The following is a 15,458-nucleotide window of genomic DNA, read 5'->3' on the forward strand; positions in this document are numbered from 1 at the left end:
GGGGAAGCTTTAAGGTCATGTTGAGAAATACAGAGCAAACTTTCTACCCTAGAAAGCAAAATGGGAGATGTCATTAGTCACTTTAGTCTACCGCGTCTAAAGAGAAATAATTTGGATAATGACCATCCCAACAGGTGCTTAAGTTTCAAAACGAACACAAACAATTTATCATGAAAAACCTACACGTAATAAGCTGTTTTTCTTCTCTCTTCTGCTCCTTTCTCCTACCATGTATATGTTTCAAGTTAACAAAAACTACCCTTTGTAGGGCTTCCCTGGTGGCGCAGTGCTTGAGAGTCCGCCTGCCGTTGCAGGAGACACGGGTTCGTGCCCCGTTTCGGGAGGATCCCACATGCCGCGGAGCGGCTGGGCCCGTGAGCCGTGGCCGCTGAGCCTGCGCGTCCGGAGCCTGTGCTCCGCAAATGGGAGAGGCCACAACAGTGAGAGGCAAAAAAAAAAAAAAAAAAAAAAAAAAACTACCCTTTGTAACTCCTCCTAAAAGCAGAGAAGAAAAAGCCTGAGAAATCATGGGACCCTAAGAGCCTTTCCTCTGGCTGGTCATGGCCACTTATGCTTCAATACAGAAGACTTGTGGAAAAAAGTATCATATATCTTGGCTGTTAGTTTCCTTGTCAAAAGCCATCAGATAGACAGCTATTAACCAGGCAATTAGCCTAAAGTTCTCAGATAATGATTAAAAAAAAATACTAACACCCTCCCCCCCTAAAAAACTCCCCAAAACCTTAAATTTTCCTACTGAAACCTTTTATTCTGAATTTGTTGGTGCTTAAGAAAAACAGCTTTGCCCGTAATTCACTGTGCCCTGGACTTATGACACCAACTTGTATTTGGCCAATTAGAAACAAGGCCAAACTGCATTCTTCTTAGGTCTATTCAGTTGATTAATGGCACTTAACTGATTTCTTTCATATAATCTTTAACAAGAACTCATAAGTCGCATTAATTATGCCCCAAGAGATGAGGGACCGATGGTAATTCAGATGGGCACCTCTGAAAAGATTTGTCAGTTTCCTGTCCCGTTCTAGCCAGATTTTTTGGAAAACCTTAGTGAAAGACTGAAATTCCCCACCAATCTGAGACTGCATGCGAGTTTTTACAACATTAACTGGAAAAAACATGATCCCCAACATGGCACCCAACAGGCCCCCGCAGATAAAATCATTGACCAAATGAGCACTGTGGGTTGTTGCTGTAGGCAGGTGCTCCTTGATGGGACCTCGAAGGCCAAAAAAAAGGACATTGCTGAATCCGTTACGGAAAAGAACAGGCACCAAGCCTCGATAATACTCTCTAATTCCATGGCATTTCAGTGCTTTGAAAGCCTGATAAGTGTTTGTAAATTTGTCATGATGCTTGTGGTCTTGAAGCAATGTTTGAACTCTTTCCAATGGAGTGAAAATTGCTTCTGTCGTTCCTGCAAGTACTGCGGCCAGGCTACGGGTTGCAAACTCTGGGGTACTGATATGCTTACGGAGAAGGCAAGATAAATCCTCATACAGACCAAACATAAGTGCCAGTGTAGTCGTCTTCTGCATTAAAGGGGGAAGGATTCCGCGATACAAGTTTCGAAACCCATCCCTCCTCAACTGAAGTACTGCATCCCGGGTTTTGATTCCATACAGCTGCTGCCGAAAGAGGACCTTCTGAACGGGAAACGTGATGGCTATGTTGTTGAAAGCCGCACAGCAGCCACACAGGTAATGCTTCATTTCACTAACACTTGCAATGTGAGGTGCTATATCTTGCTTTGAAGATGTTAGGATTGGTGGCCTCTTTTCATGAGCTTCTGAATCCATCGTGTTGCTTAAGCTCTTCTTCGGGAAGGATTTTTTTAACCTACAAATAATAAAATGATAATAGGTAAACCTTTATATACAGTGCTAAACATATGAAAATTTCCCCTAATCCTTCCTCCAATTTCTGGACTCTATTATATTTTTCCCTTTTAAACTAGATCAGTGTTTCTTCAAGTATTTTTGGAGGGCCCCGAGGCCCTTTCAGCAGTCCAGGAGGTCCTCCCCTTTCCAACTACATATCCATGTGAGGCTGGATTTTCTGCACATAATTCAACTAAAACAATTTATCACAACAGAACAAATGCAGAGGTAGATATGAGACTCCACCAACCTTTTAAGTCAGACATTAAACATACTTACAAAACTGTAAAACATACTTATTAATTTTTTTAGGGGGGAAGTAATTATTTTTCATGAAAATGTGTTGATTATATTAACATGTAATGGGTTTATCATTGTTAAAGTGAATTAATAAATATTTTAAAATTTTGTTTTTATTTCTAAGACCATGGATATTAGTCCATACAAATAAAGGCTCTTTGGGGTCCACAAAAATTTTTTAAGTGTAAAGCAGTCCTGAGACCAAAAAATTTGAGAACCACTGGACTAGTTCATATGTAATGCCTACACTACATAATGGTACACGCTATTATCCTTCTGAAACAAAGTCTTCTCATGAGAAAAAGAAGAGCAAGATATACATTCAGTCATTCTGTTCACTAACACTTACTTAGTATCTACCGTAAACTAGGCCCTCTGCTAAGTGCTAGAGATTCAAAGACAAGGAACTTGCAATCTAACAGGAGGCTCTGCCAAGGTATACAATCACTCCACAGTGTAATACCTTCTATGATAAATATATCCTATGGGAACACAGGTAAGGGACAGTGAGCATACACTCTGTGAGGTGGAGGCTGGGAGAACAGGGTCAAGGAAGGCCTGCAGTTATATACTAAGCACAATTTTCACATATGTAATTCTCAAAACAACTCCATAAAGTAAACATTATTTTCCCAGTTTTACAAATGGAAAAACCAATACTCATCTTCATCCAAGGTAGTTAGTAACTGGTGGAGCTGGCATCTTGAAATGAAGTCTGCCTCCAGAGTTCATGTTCCTGCTGTCATACCACAGATGGCAATGACTTTGGGAGGATGCCCTGGGACAAAGAGTGGCCGTACCAGACCATGCTGAAAAAGATTTTGGAAAAACAGTATGGCAGTTCTTCAAAAAATTAATAGAACTACCATACGATATCATCACCAATCCCACTTCTGGGTATATATTCAAAAGAATTTATTGTAGGGTCTCCAAGAGATATCTGCACATCCAAGTTCACGGCAGAACTATTCACAAATAGCCAAGAGATGAAAGCACCCCGAGTGTCCACTGATGAACAAATGGATAAACAAAACATGGTATGTACGTGCAACAGAATATCATGTGGCCTTAAAAAGGAAATCCTGTCACATGCTACAACATGGATGAACCTTGAGGACAAGTGAAATAAGCCAGTCATAAAATGGCAAATACAGTGTAATTCCACTTATATGATGTACCTAAAGTAGTCAAATTCATAGAGATGAACAGTGGTTATTATCAGGGGTTGGGGGAGGTGGGAACAGAGTTATTGTTTAATGGGTATAGTTTCAGTTCTGCAAGATGAAAAATTTCCAGAGATCTGTTTTATAACAATGTAAATATACTTAATGTTACTGAACTTACACTTAAAATTGGTTAAGATGGTAAATCTTATGATTTTTAATTTTTAATTTTTTTTTAAATTTATTAATTTTTTTTTTGGCTGTGTTGGGTCTTCATTGCTGCACGCGGACTTTTCCGAGTTGCAGCGAGCAGGGGCTACTCTTTGTTGTGGTGTGCGGGCTTCTCATTGCGGTGGTTTCTTTTGACGCGGAGCACGGGCTCCAGGGCACGCGGGCTTCAGTAGTTGTGGCGCGTGGGATCAGTATTGTGCCTCGTGGGCTGTAGGGCGCAGTCTCAGTAGTTGTGGTGCACAGGTTTAGTTGCTCCATGGCATGTGGGATCTTCCCAGCCCAGGGCTTGAACCTGCGTCCCCTGCATTGGCAGGTGGACTCCCAACCACTGCACCACCAGGAAAGTCCCTGATTTTTTTTTTAACCACAGTTTCAATTATAAATAAATAAGAACAAAATAAGTCAGGTAAACCATCTAGCTCTTTGACTTATGACAAAAACAAACAAACAACAAGTTCCTTTTTCCCCCCTCCCCATACACACACGCTGCAGTAAACGGCTAAGCATCAGGACAAAAGGTATTAAAGAGAAATGTCATCATGTGAAGGTAGAGCAGAGTGAGGCACATAATCAGAAAGCATCAGTTCTTGAGGAGCTTATATGTGCAGGAGCCACAGACATGTAACATAAAATATGGAACACACATACACGACTCTAATTTTCCTTCTAGAAATATAGCCTAGGGAAATAATTATTAACAAGAGAGGTACACAAAGACTCAATTATAGGACAATTACAATGCTCTTAACAGAAATACGGAGTAAAAATTAAATGCACAACAGTAAGGGACACACTGCATACATGAAGATGCAGCCACCTGATGGGATGTCATATAGGTACTAAAAATAAAGGAGTATTTATATTTAAGGTTCAGTATATTAATTTTGAATTTTTAATGGTATTAATGAAGTTTCAGATAGCAGTGAGTCCTTTTTTTGATCAATAAAGTGTTACAGAAGAAAAAATAAAGGAGAATATTTTTATTGACATGGCACAATCCTGTTTTTATCAATATACATATAGAAAAGCCAAAATAAGTAGTTTACATTTTCTAATTTCATAATAATGCTGTATTTTCCTTTTCTATATTTTTCAAGTTGAATTTGTCTCAATTTACTGTTTTCAAAAGTTGGAGACTGACAAAACTAAGGTCTAATCAGGACAAGGCAAACAGTGACAGAAAGGATGTGACAATGTTCCCAAGCGAACAAAGGCAAATTGCTGTACCTCTCTGAGGCTGCTTCCAGTTGTAACGGGCCAATGCCACCCACCCTGCACACTGGGGCAGAAGTCAGCTGAAGAGTACAGTGCACCAGGTCCCACTGCTGTTCTGGGGACACAGTGAGCACTGTACTGTTTTTTGTATTTGCTTCATTCAGACTTACAGGATAACATTATCAAGAAGACTTTCATTTACTTTTGTTGGGAATTTCTTCTTCTTTGCCTGCTTTTACACTGGCCTCCTCAGTATACTAAGAGATTTTAATTCAACCAACTCCTGTAATGTTCAGAGATTAGAGATAAAAGGACGCTGGCCTCGGGAGATACGACATGCAAACAACTGGACCACAGTGTGGTAAATGCAACCACAGAAATACATAGAAGGTATAAAGGTACAAAGGAAGGGGTCATTAATTAGCTGTCTGGAGGGAAAGACAGAGGGGTCTGTGACCTCTGGGCAGGGCTCTGAAAGGTGAAGAGGACTCTGGATGTCCCTAAGGGTGAGGCATATTTTAGCCAAAGGCAGCACAGGCTAAGGTGTAGGCCCCGTGTTAAAGGAGCAGCAGCATCACATTCCTGAGGAGGGTGTCTGGCTGGAGCTTAATGTGGGTGCGAGATGGATGGATGGCAGACAATGATGGAAAAGCAGGCTAGGACCTGCATTACCAGAGACCCTCAGGATGATCCCAAGACCCTCTGATGCTACTGTGTACTATTTTTTTCCTTTCTCATGGGAAGCTAATAGAAACAAATTATTTTCCTTAGGCATGTCACACCTAGATCTGTGTGCCCTTTTCCCAGAAGACAGACTATATTAAGAAGAAAATGTAACATCTGTACACTCTAGCCCAATGCCGCTTTGTTTGTAGTTGGAGCTGGCTTGCTATCACATTTCTATTAGAAAAGATAAACATGCCCTCAGTTGAGAAGAATTATGCCTGGAAACCACTGCAGGCCTGAAATCTGCCATAAGGAAGGTAATAAAAGGGGTCAGGAATCTTCTCCCCACTGTCACCTGGTCACACCTGTAGAACTAGACAGCACCAGAGCCCCAACCTTTCACTGTCCACCCCCAACACCAGGGCAGCCACACTACCCCTGGGCACCAAAACTCTGTGTTCATTTGAATAAACCTCACCTTTGGCAGAGGCTGGAGGAGTGGGACTTGTCTCTAAATGCTGCTTAGCACTATCATGATGGGGAATAAAGGGACAGTAAAAAACTGTCCCCTGACATTCTAAAATTTCATTCCACTGCAATTTAAATAATCAAAGGAAGGCCCAGCTCAGAGAGAGGAATTATTTCTAACTTTGGCAGGTATTAAAGCAGTTAGATTATGAAGTCACCAATATGCTTCACCAAGAGGCCAGAATCCTTGGAGCTGGGCTGCTCGTAGATCCAATAAAACAACAAATGAATCATTTAAACAAAAATTCACAAAATAAATGTATATTACTTTAGAAAAAGTTACACCTTAAATTTACACATTAAAAATACATTTAATAGAGCAGGACTTCCCTGATGGCGTAGTGATTAAGAATCTGCCTGACATTCCTTAGTGGCGCAGTGGTTAAGAATCCACCTGCCAATGCAGGAGACACGGGTTTGAGCCCTGGTCCAGGAAGATCCCACATGCTGCGAAGCAACTAAGCCTGTGCGCCACAACTACTGAGCCCGCGAGCCACAACTACTGAGCCCGTGTGCCTCAACTACTGAAGCCCACACGCCTAGAGCCCGTGCTCCCAACAAGAAGCCACCACAATAAGAAGCCTGTGCACCACAACGAAGAGTAGCCCCCACTCGTAGCAACAAGAAAAGCCCGCGTGCAGCAACGAAGACCCAACACAGCCAAAAATAAAATAAAATTTAAAAATTTATATTTAAAAAAAAAAGAATCTGCCTGCCAATGCAGGGGACACGGGTTTGAGCCCTGGTCCAGGAAGATACCACATGCCACGGAGCAGCTAAGCCCGCACACCTAGAGCCCATGCTCTGCAACAAGAGAAGCCACCGCAATGAGAAGCCCACAAACCGCAACGAAGAGTAGCCCCCACTCACTGCAACTAGAGAAAGCCCGTGCGCAGCAGCAAAGACCCAAAGACCCAAAGACCCAAAGACAGCCAAAAATAATTAAAAAAAAAAAAAAAAAGAAATAATGCTATTTGCAGCAACGTGGATGACCCTAGAGATGATCATACTAAGTGAAGCAAGTCAGAAAGAGAAAGACAAATACCATTTGATATCACTTATACGTGGAATCTAAAATATGATACAAATGAACTTGAACTGATCTACCAAACAGAAACAGACACAGACATAGAGAACAGACTTATGGTTGTCAAGGGGAAGTGGGTTGGGAGAGGGATGGAGTGGGTGTTTAGGATTAGCAGATGCAAATTATTATACAGACAATGGATAAACAACAAGGTCCTACTCTATGGCACAGGGAACTATATTCAATATCCTGTGATAAACCATAATGGAAAAGAATATGAAAAAGAATGCATATATGTATAACTGAATCACTTGGCTGTACAGCAGAAATTAACACAACACTGTAAATCAACCATGCTTCAATAAAATAAACTAAAAAAAGACATTTAAAAAGATGTATATTTTTTAAGAGAAAAATAAAATTGTAAATTAATTAAATACACATACATCCTCTCCTCCAGGCTCACTGTCCCAACCCAGGTCCTCTTCATCTCCTGCCTGACTACTGCCAAAGGCTCCTTACTACTAAGTCTGACTCAAGTCACACACTCCATCCCATCCCCACCAACCTAACCATCATTTAAAAAATACCCCAAAAGGGCTTCCCTGGTGGCACAGTGGTTGAGAGTTCACCTGCTGATGCAGGGGACACGGGTTCGTGCCCCAGTCCAGGAAGATCCCACATGCCGCGGAGCGGCTGGGCCCGTGAGCCATGGCCGCTGAGCCTGCGCGTCTGGAGCCTGTGCTCCACACGGGAGAGGCCACAACAGTGAAAGGCCCGCGTACAGAAAGAAACAAAACAAAACAAAACACACACACAAAAAGAACACACTACTAAGTGAAAAAGGTGTACAACAATGTGCTTAAAAACCTGCTAACAACAGCAGATATCACAATGTTTTGAATGGTTACATAGTATTCTATTGAATGGATATATTACATGTAATTTACTCTGTCTCCTATTTATGGTCACTGTTTTTGTTTTTTCCTTTTAAACAATGCTGCAATGGGCAACTCTGTACCTACACCTGGTGAACTCTCACAAGTTTATCTGTAGGGTAAATCTTTAGAATGGATGCTAGCTCAAACAGTAATACATTTTCTTTTTTTAATTTAATTTTTTTATTTTTGGCTGCGTTGGGTCTTCATTGCTGCATGCAGGCTTTCTCTAGTTGTGGCAAAGTGGGGGCTACTCTTCGTTGCGGTGTGTGGGCTTCTCACTGCAGTGGCTCTTCCTGTTGTGGAGCATGGGCTCTAGGCGCGCAGGCTTCACTAGTTGTGGCACGCAGGCTCAGTAGTTGTGCCCCACGGGCTTAGCTGCTCCGCGGCATGTGGGAACTTCCCAGACAGGGCTCAAACCCGTGTCCCCTGCATTGGCAGGAGGATTCTTAACCACTGCGCCACCAGGGAAGCCCAGGAATACATTTTAATTTGATAGCTACAGCCAATTGCCCCCAGAAAACTTACTGTGATTTATATTTACATTAAGTGTATGCCAGTCCCAGGTGCCCTACCATTTCCAGCACCAGCTATTAAACAGTAATTTCTGGGGCTTCCCTGGTGGCACAGTGGTTTAGAATCTGCCTGCAAATGTGGGGGACATGGGTTCGAGCCCTGGTCCGGGAAGATCCCACATGCCATGGAGCAACTAAGCCGTGCGCGCCACAACTACTGAGCCTGCACTCTGGAGCCCGCGAGCCATAACTGCTGAAGCTCGTGCACCTAGAGACCGTGCTCCGCAACAAGAGAAGCCACTGCAGTGAGAGGCCCATGCACCGCAGTGAAGAGTGGCCCCCGCTCACAACCGTAGAAAGCCCAGGCGCGGCAATGAAGACCCAAGAGACATACATACATACATACATACATACATACGTACATACATACATACATACAATTCAGCATTTTTCATTTTTATTGACCATTTGAATTTCTTTTAGTACTGTAAAATTTCACATCCATTTTTCTGTAGGTACTTTGTTTTTTTCCTTGTTGATTTGGAAAATTTCTTTGTGCATGAAGAAAATCAATCCTAGTTATATTAATCAAGTTGTGGCATATACTTTCCCTACTTTGTAGCCCTTTTGTTATGCTGGAAGTTCCTATATGGATATGAAATCTATTGATCTTGGCTTCTAGGTTTTGTGTCCTTCATAGAAGGCCTTCATTATTCTAAAATTATAAACAAGTAATCCATGCTTCCTTCTACAACTTCTGTGGTTTCATTTACCATCTGTATTTTAATTTCTCTGGAATTTCAGTATAAGGAATGAAGCAAAGATAAGAGATTGCCTAGAAACTGACTGATGAACCTTCTTTTCTTCATTGGTTAGCATCATCTAAATACTCACAAGCATCTGCATTTATTTCTGCACTCCACTCTGTTCCACAATAGCCTTGTATTTCTTCTCTAGGTACAACTGATTTTAACCTACTGTAGCATCAGAATAGATTTCATCAACTAGTAGGGCTTTCCCTTTTACTCTTGTCAGAATCATCAGTTTTCTGGGCTCTTACACTTTTCCAGGTAAACTTTAGTGTATTTTTGTCATATTCCTCCCAAAAATCTTGGTATTTTATAGCAGAAGTGACTTTATAAATTTAAAGTACTGTCACTTTTTCAAAATTGAACCTTTAAAAAAAAAAATTGTACCTTACTTTACAAGGATGTGATATCTTCCTGTTTACTTGTTTCTTTTCACAAACCTTAGCATTTAAAATTTTTTTCACACAGACCTTGAAAGGTATTTTACCTTTTCAGTCCCTATTATGAAAGGGTTGTTTTCTTCCAATTAATTTTCTAACTGCTTTTTGTCTGCATATGAAAAAGCTACCAATTCCTGTGTATTAAAGTTAGAAGCAGCCCATAGTCCTCTATTTCTCAGTTTTTTGTTGGGTTTGCTTGTTTCTACTATATATCACAAATAATTTTGCCTTCTCCTTTACAGTACGCATCTTTCTTTCTTCTTATTGGATTGGCATATACCTCCTGAATATAATTAAATTATGGTAATAGTAAACATCCTTATACTGTGACATCTCTGACAACTCCACAGGGATTAACTGTGAAGCATGACACTGGCTTTTGGTTTGAGGAGGAAGTTCTTGTCATCTGAGTGTTCATAATCCAAGTCCTAGCAGTTTCAAGTTTACAGAGGGAAACAAGTTATCATGACACAAAAATATTCACTGATCAACTGGCCCATATAAAATTTGTTCCCTCTCAAGTAATATTCCCTGTTTGCCATCTATCCCTGCCCATCTTTAGGATTGTTCTGCAAACATGAAGTGGAGCATGTCCTCCCAGGACTATCATATAATTTCATCTGACAAATTACACTATAACTCCCAAAACTTCATTCTGCATTCATTCTAAGAATCAGTATATCTGCAATTATAATTGAAGCCCCTGCCCCCGGTTATTTACTAGGAAATTGTGTTTCCCATTAAAAATGGATTCAATTTTTCTAGTACTAATGGTCAACTGATAATAAGGGTCTCTTAGAATTTCCAAACACAGGAGGGATATACATTGATTCCTGTTTTACTACCACCTCCACCCCTTTCCACTGCCACTAAGTCAGGTATCTATCTTGAACTTGGTCAGATGCTTTTAGGAAGCTACTGAGAAGATCATATGGATACTGGAAACAGAGCCAGTGTAACATTTAACAGATACAGTTAATTGCCTGGGTTCAAATTCTGGGTCCACTACAAATCTATTGTGTGACCTTCAGCAAGTTACTCAATGTCTCTGTGGCTTAGTTTCCTCGTTTATAAAATAAGAATGTTACCTACCTCATAGGCCGGCCAATTAACTGAATTAATACATGTGAAGCACCCAGGAAAGTAGTCTACAGCACAGCAGGTGGCTCAACGAGGATAAACTATTATTATTGTTCTTTTCTGATATATTTATTTGGTGTATACGTTAGTGTTATTTCTCGCCCTTGCAATATGGAGGTGAATCCTACTTGGCCACAGTGAAATATTCCTTTAATGTATCACTAAATACAGTTTGCTAACATTTTATTTTAAAATTTTAAAATTTCACATCACTATTCATAACATACCAAGCTTCCAATTTCAGTACTATCTTCATGTCAAGTTCAGGTGTCAATGTTCCACTGGCTTTGTAGAAGAAATCTGTCACTTTTCCTTCTTTAAGCTGGTGAACAATTTAAATCTTATAATTATCTTTTTCTTGAAAGTTAAAAGAATTCACCTGAAACACCATCTGGGAATGGTGTTTTGGGGGATGGTAGCTTTTTGATAACTTCCTCAATTTCTTCCATTGTTAGGTCTGTTAGGTTCTCTCTTCTGGAGTCAACTTTGATAACTGGATTTCCTTTAAAAAAAAAAAAGTCTGGTTTATTTATATAGTCTTATAAAGCACTTGCTGTTTTAAAAAAACACTTCTAATCTTGTGTGCCTATATTCCCTTTTTTCTTGAGCAGCGTAGTCAGTTTACCTAATTCACATTCCTCTCATCCCAGCAAAGAACCAGTTCTTTTTTTTTTTTTTTTTTGGTACATGGGCCCCTCACTGCTGTGGCCTCTCCCGCTGCAGAGCACAGGCTCTGGACGCGCAGGCTCAGCGGCCATGGCTCACGGGCCCAGCCGCTCCGCGGCATGTGGGATCTTCCCGGACCGGGGCACGAACCTGTGTCCCCTGCATCGGTAGGCAGACCCTCAACCACTGTGCCACCAGGTAAGCCCAGAACCAGTTCTTAAATTTACCAATTTTACTATTTTTCAGTTTTTAAATTTGTTTTTCCTATTTATCATCTCATTTCTCCTGCTTTGTCTGGGTTTATTTTCTTCTAATTTACTGAAGGGAAATTTCTTATTTTTATTTATTCTTTGTTTCATAATTTGAGTGTTTAAGGGCATATATTTTGCTTTAAGCAAAACCTTAACTATTACTTTTTAAGACATTCCATGGAGAGTTTTGGTCTAATTGGCAGTCACCTTACCATCTGTACCATCTTGTGTTTCTTCACCACAGTGGCTTTGACCTGGAGGGATATGCACCCTTTCCAGAGTCCAAGCCTGTTAAGGCTTCGTACATCGCAGCATATCCTTAATTTATGCTCAGGAGAAGAGCATCATTCTCGTGGCCCACAGGAAAGATCCTGCAGGGATGGACCCGGATATCTGGCAACTAGCTTCCAGTCTTAAAAGGTTTGATGACAAATACACCTTGAGGTTGACCTTCATCAGTGGCAGAACAAAGCAGCAGCAGGCAGCCAAGTTCACCAAGTCCACTGCTAAGTTTTTTGACCACAGTAGGACACTGGTCATGGATGCATACGAGCCTGAAGTATCCAGGCTCCATAACAGTCTCACCCCAGAAAGAAAAATAAAATAGCCACTTCTAAAAGCAGCCATCTTTCTGCTGGATCATGCTGAAATACAGGGTGAGGGGGAAAGAAACTGAGATCTTAAAATGAAGAAAGAAAGAAATGTTAAAAATGTCCCTGTTTTGTTCTGAACTTTTTAGTCCATCCAGGAAAAATGGTATTTTCCAGCACAGATACGAGAAGCTGTAGCTCTGATATCTAGGTGGGACCTCCCTAACCTGCTGATCCCATTGTTTTGACGTGCTTTTCTAGAAAAGCATTTTTCCTAAAAGCTGTGCAGACTTCCTCAACACCGGAAGTACTTCATGTAGTATTAGCATTGTGCCAAGGAGCATCTGAAGACTCAATTTTTAAACTTGTTAACCTGTTGCTGACTAATTGTGCTAACTCCCCTTTCAACAGCTGTTTCCCTTAATTCAGATACAACTCCTTATGTATGATAGATGTCCTTCACACACAGCTTTTGTGGGTATGCATAAATCTGACTTAGGGAGAATTGAAAAAACAAAAAAAACCTCACAGCTTTTTCATTTGTTTAAAACAGACATTCTGTCTGTTACATTTTGTGCTGTTAACCAGTGAAAAGGAATCAATGGCATTTTAAGAAAAATTGTTCTATAAATGCTTGAGAAGTTTGCCAGGGTACAAAGTTTGATAATTATTAATCAGTCTTCTACATCCTTACTTCTTATCATTTTAGCTGCCAGACAGGTGTTTAAACTCTTATCAGTACTATACCTGCCAATCTAAGATTAAGCAACATTTAAAAACAATTTAGCATAGAAATACTTTATGTAATGCTTTGCTCTTCTTCAGTTTCAGGACTAAATGTTAAAATCAACAGAAATCTCCAGATTTATGTGTTATTATACCATAACACGTTGTGACAATTTATGAATGTAAAAAAGTTTCATTTTTACATACTAAACACCTAACAGTATACTTTAAATTATAAAGTCACTACCTACCAGCTGTTTAACAATATATGTTCCTTGATAAACCAAGTTACTTATACACTTGAACAACAAAATTTTGTCCATGTTCACTTTTAATTTTTACTGGAATGGCACTTGCATTACTTTCCAAAATTTTGCAAATTAAAATTACTTCAACTAGTTTTGTCATGACTCTTTGGGTCTGTTATGAAACAGATAGAAAACTGTGGCTAACAGAAGTTAGCCAGTCATTTATTGACCGCTGTACTGAACTATTCTAAGAAATTTAAAGAACATTAGTGTACATTTAGGGTCTCAGATTTTTAAAGACAGGCCTGGACATAGGAAAAAGGAATATAATGAAACCTTTCCAGACTTCACAGATTTAAAGCTTTCTCCCTCATTCTGTCCTACACACCAGGATCGTGTGAATAGGTTCTTAATTTGGCAAGAGAACAAAGGCTAGTGTGCACAGTATTCTGTAGCACTGGACTTTAAAATTTTTCATGTTTATTCTGTGAACATGACTAAATTTCTTTGCTAAACTTTTCTCTATATTTAAATTCTTTAACATGGATAATAATTCTTTGCAATTTATTGCAAAATTTATCTACCGTAACTTTACATTTGTTTGCTACCTAAAACACTCAACCTATGTCAACATTAGGAAGCAAAGTTAATTAAGCTGACTTTCAAGCAACTCCAAAAGTCAATCAAACTTCTGTGGCATAAGAAAACAGTGTAAAGTCTAAATGCTCACTGTAATTTATAGCCCACGTGGATAAGACCGAGATGTGACCCATCACAAAGGTCTCTGTGCAAAAACCGGGGAGAAAGCAACTGTAATTCTCACAGGATGTTAACTCCCACAAGTCAGCAGGTCTGAGTCAGCATTCAGGACAAGATTAAACTGGGTTCTAGTCCTAGATAGGACACTATCTTGCTACTATAAATACAAAGCAAAGTCTACAATTTAAATATCCATTTCTCTGGGCTTACTTTAATCTACCAAAGGAGAGACCAGACGAGTCCACTCCTCTTAAAGGTAACAGCTTGTGATCTTTCCCCGAGATGCACTCAAGGTGACTCCAGATCCAAAGCGCCTGGAACCACTAGCGGACCTGACCGATCCTAGCACCTTTTGATTTTATGGAATCCTTTCGAAACAAGGTCAGAGGAAGCTCAGACTAGCAAGGGCACTACACAGTTATTTAAGGTTTTCTGTTTCACAGCTTGCAGGTAGAGAAACAGAAGGTGGGGATTAAGACCAGACGTGTACAGCTCTAAGCAGCAAAAAAAAAAAAAAAAGGGAAAATATAGCTAAGGCATCGACACGCTCCACCTAGATAAGCTTAACACTAAATAACTGGTACAGAGATTTTCAATTAACAACAATGCCCCCCGCATCTCCAAAGAAAGCACTGTACCACCGAGTTTCCCACAACGCGAAGCAATATGGTGTCGCAGAATAACCATTGTCTGGCTGTGTGGCTGAACTCACCGCTCTCCAGGCGTCCATTTCCCCTGTCTGTAGTAAGGGGGAGGGGAGGGTGGCGGACGGGGTCGACCAGGCCCCTTCCGTCCCGGACATTCAACGGAGCCAGGGGTCCCGGTATCCCAGACCCCGAGCGGGCAGGCGCCCTTCCGCGGTCCCAACGCTGCTCTCCCGGGCCGCAGGCAAAGCCCGGCCCCTCCCCACCCCGCTCTCGATGCGCGCCGGGAGGCACCTTCCTTCCCGGGGCGCGCCCAAATGAACGCACTGCCTCCTCCGCCGGAAAGGCTCGTTCCGGCAGTCGGACGGCGCTCCCGGCCCAGCGAAGCCCGGCAGCGGGCTGCAGAGCTGGGAGGCAAGAGCTGGGCCCTGCGGCTGCAGGTCCCACCCGGGATGGCGCGCGCGGGAACGGCGGGGCGTCCTGGGGGGGCGCACTGCGCGCGCGCGGAGCGGGGGTGAGTCCTCAACGGCCACGCCAGAGGGCCGTGCAGGCGGCCTCCTCAGACTCTCCTTCGTGCTTCCACTCACTCCACGCGCAGGCCGGGGGAGCCCCGTGCTTTCCTCTCGGCCGCTTCCTGTACTCACCCATCGCCGCGGGCGCCCGGCTCCACGCCCGGTAGCGGCCCGCCTGCAGGCTGGCGAGGC

The 15,458-nt window shown here is 41.6% G+C and overlaps 1 protein-coding gene across 1 annotated transcript; it reads right to left on the minus strand.

The window, feature by feature from the left end:
- Positions 1-871: 871 nt before the first annotated feature.
- Positions 872-12,011, minus strand: SLC25A51 (solute carrier family 25 member 51). Its single transcript, XM_007456027.1, has 3 exons — positions 12,000-12,011; positions 11,098-11,192; positions 872-1,857 (listed from the first exon to the last, which is right to left on the minus strand). Exons 1-3 carry the CDS (start codon positions 12,009-12,011, stop codon positions 927-929), a joined length of 1,038 nt encoding a protein of 345 aa, XP_007456089.1. The 3' UTR covers positions 872-926.
- Positions 12,012-15,458: the final 3,447 nt, after the last annotated feature.

This window comes from Lipotes vexillifer, unplaced genomic scaffold, assembly GCF_000442215.2.
Source record: "Lipotes vexillifer unplaced genomic scaffold, Lipotes_vexillifer_v1.1 scaffold920, whole genome shotgun sequence".
In the NCBI taxonomy this organism is placed as follows: Eukaryota; Metazoa; Chordata; class Mammalia; order Artiodactyla; family Lipotidae; genus Lipotes; species Lipotes vexillifer.

Excerpts from the sequence above, each read along its gene's own strand:
- SLC25A51 (XM_007456027.1), bottom strand. Across the intron at positions 1,858-11,097 it reads GTACTGAAATTGGAAGCTTG|GTTAAAAAAATCCTTCCCGA; the intron begins GTATGTTATGAA and ends TATTATTTGTAG.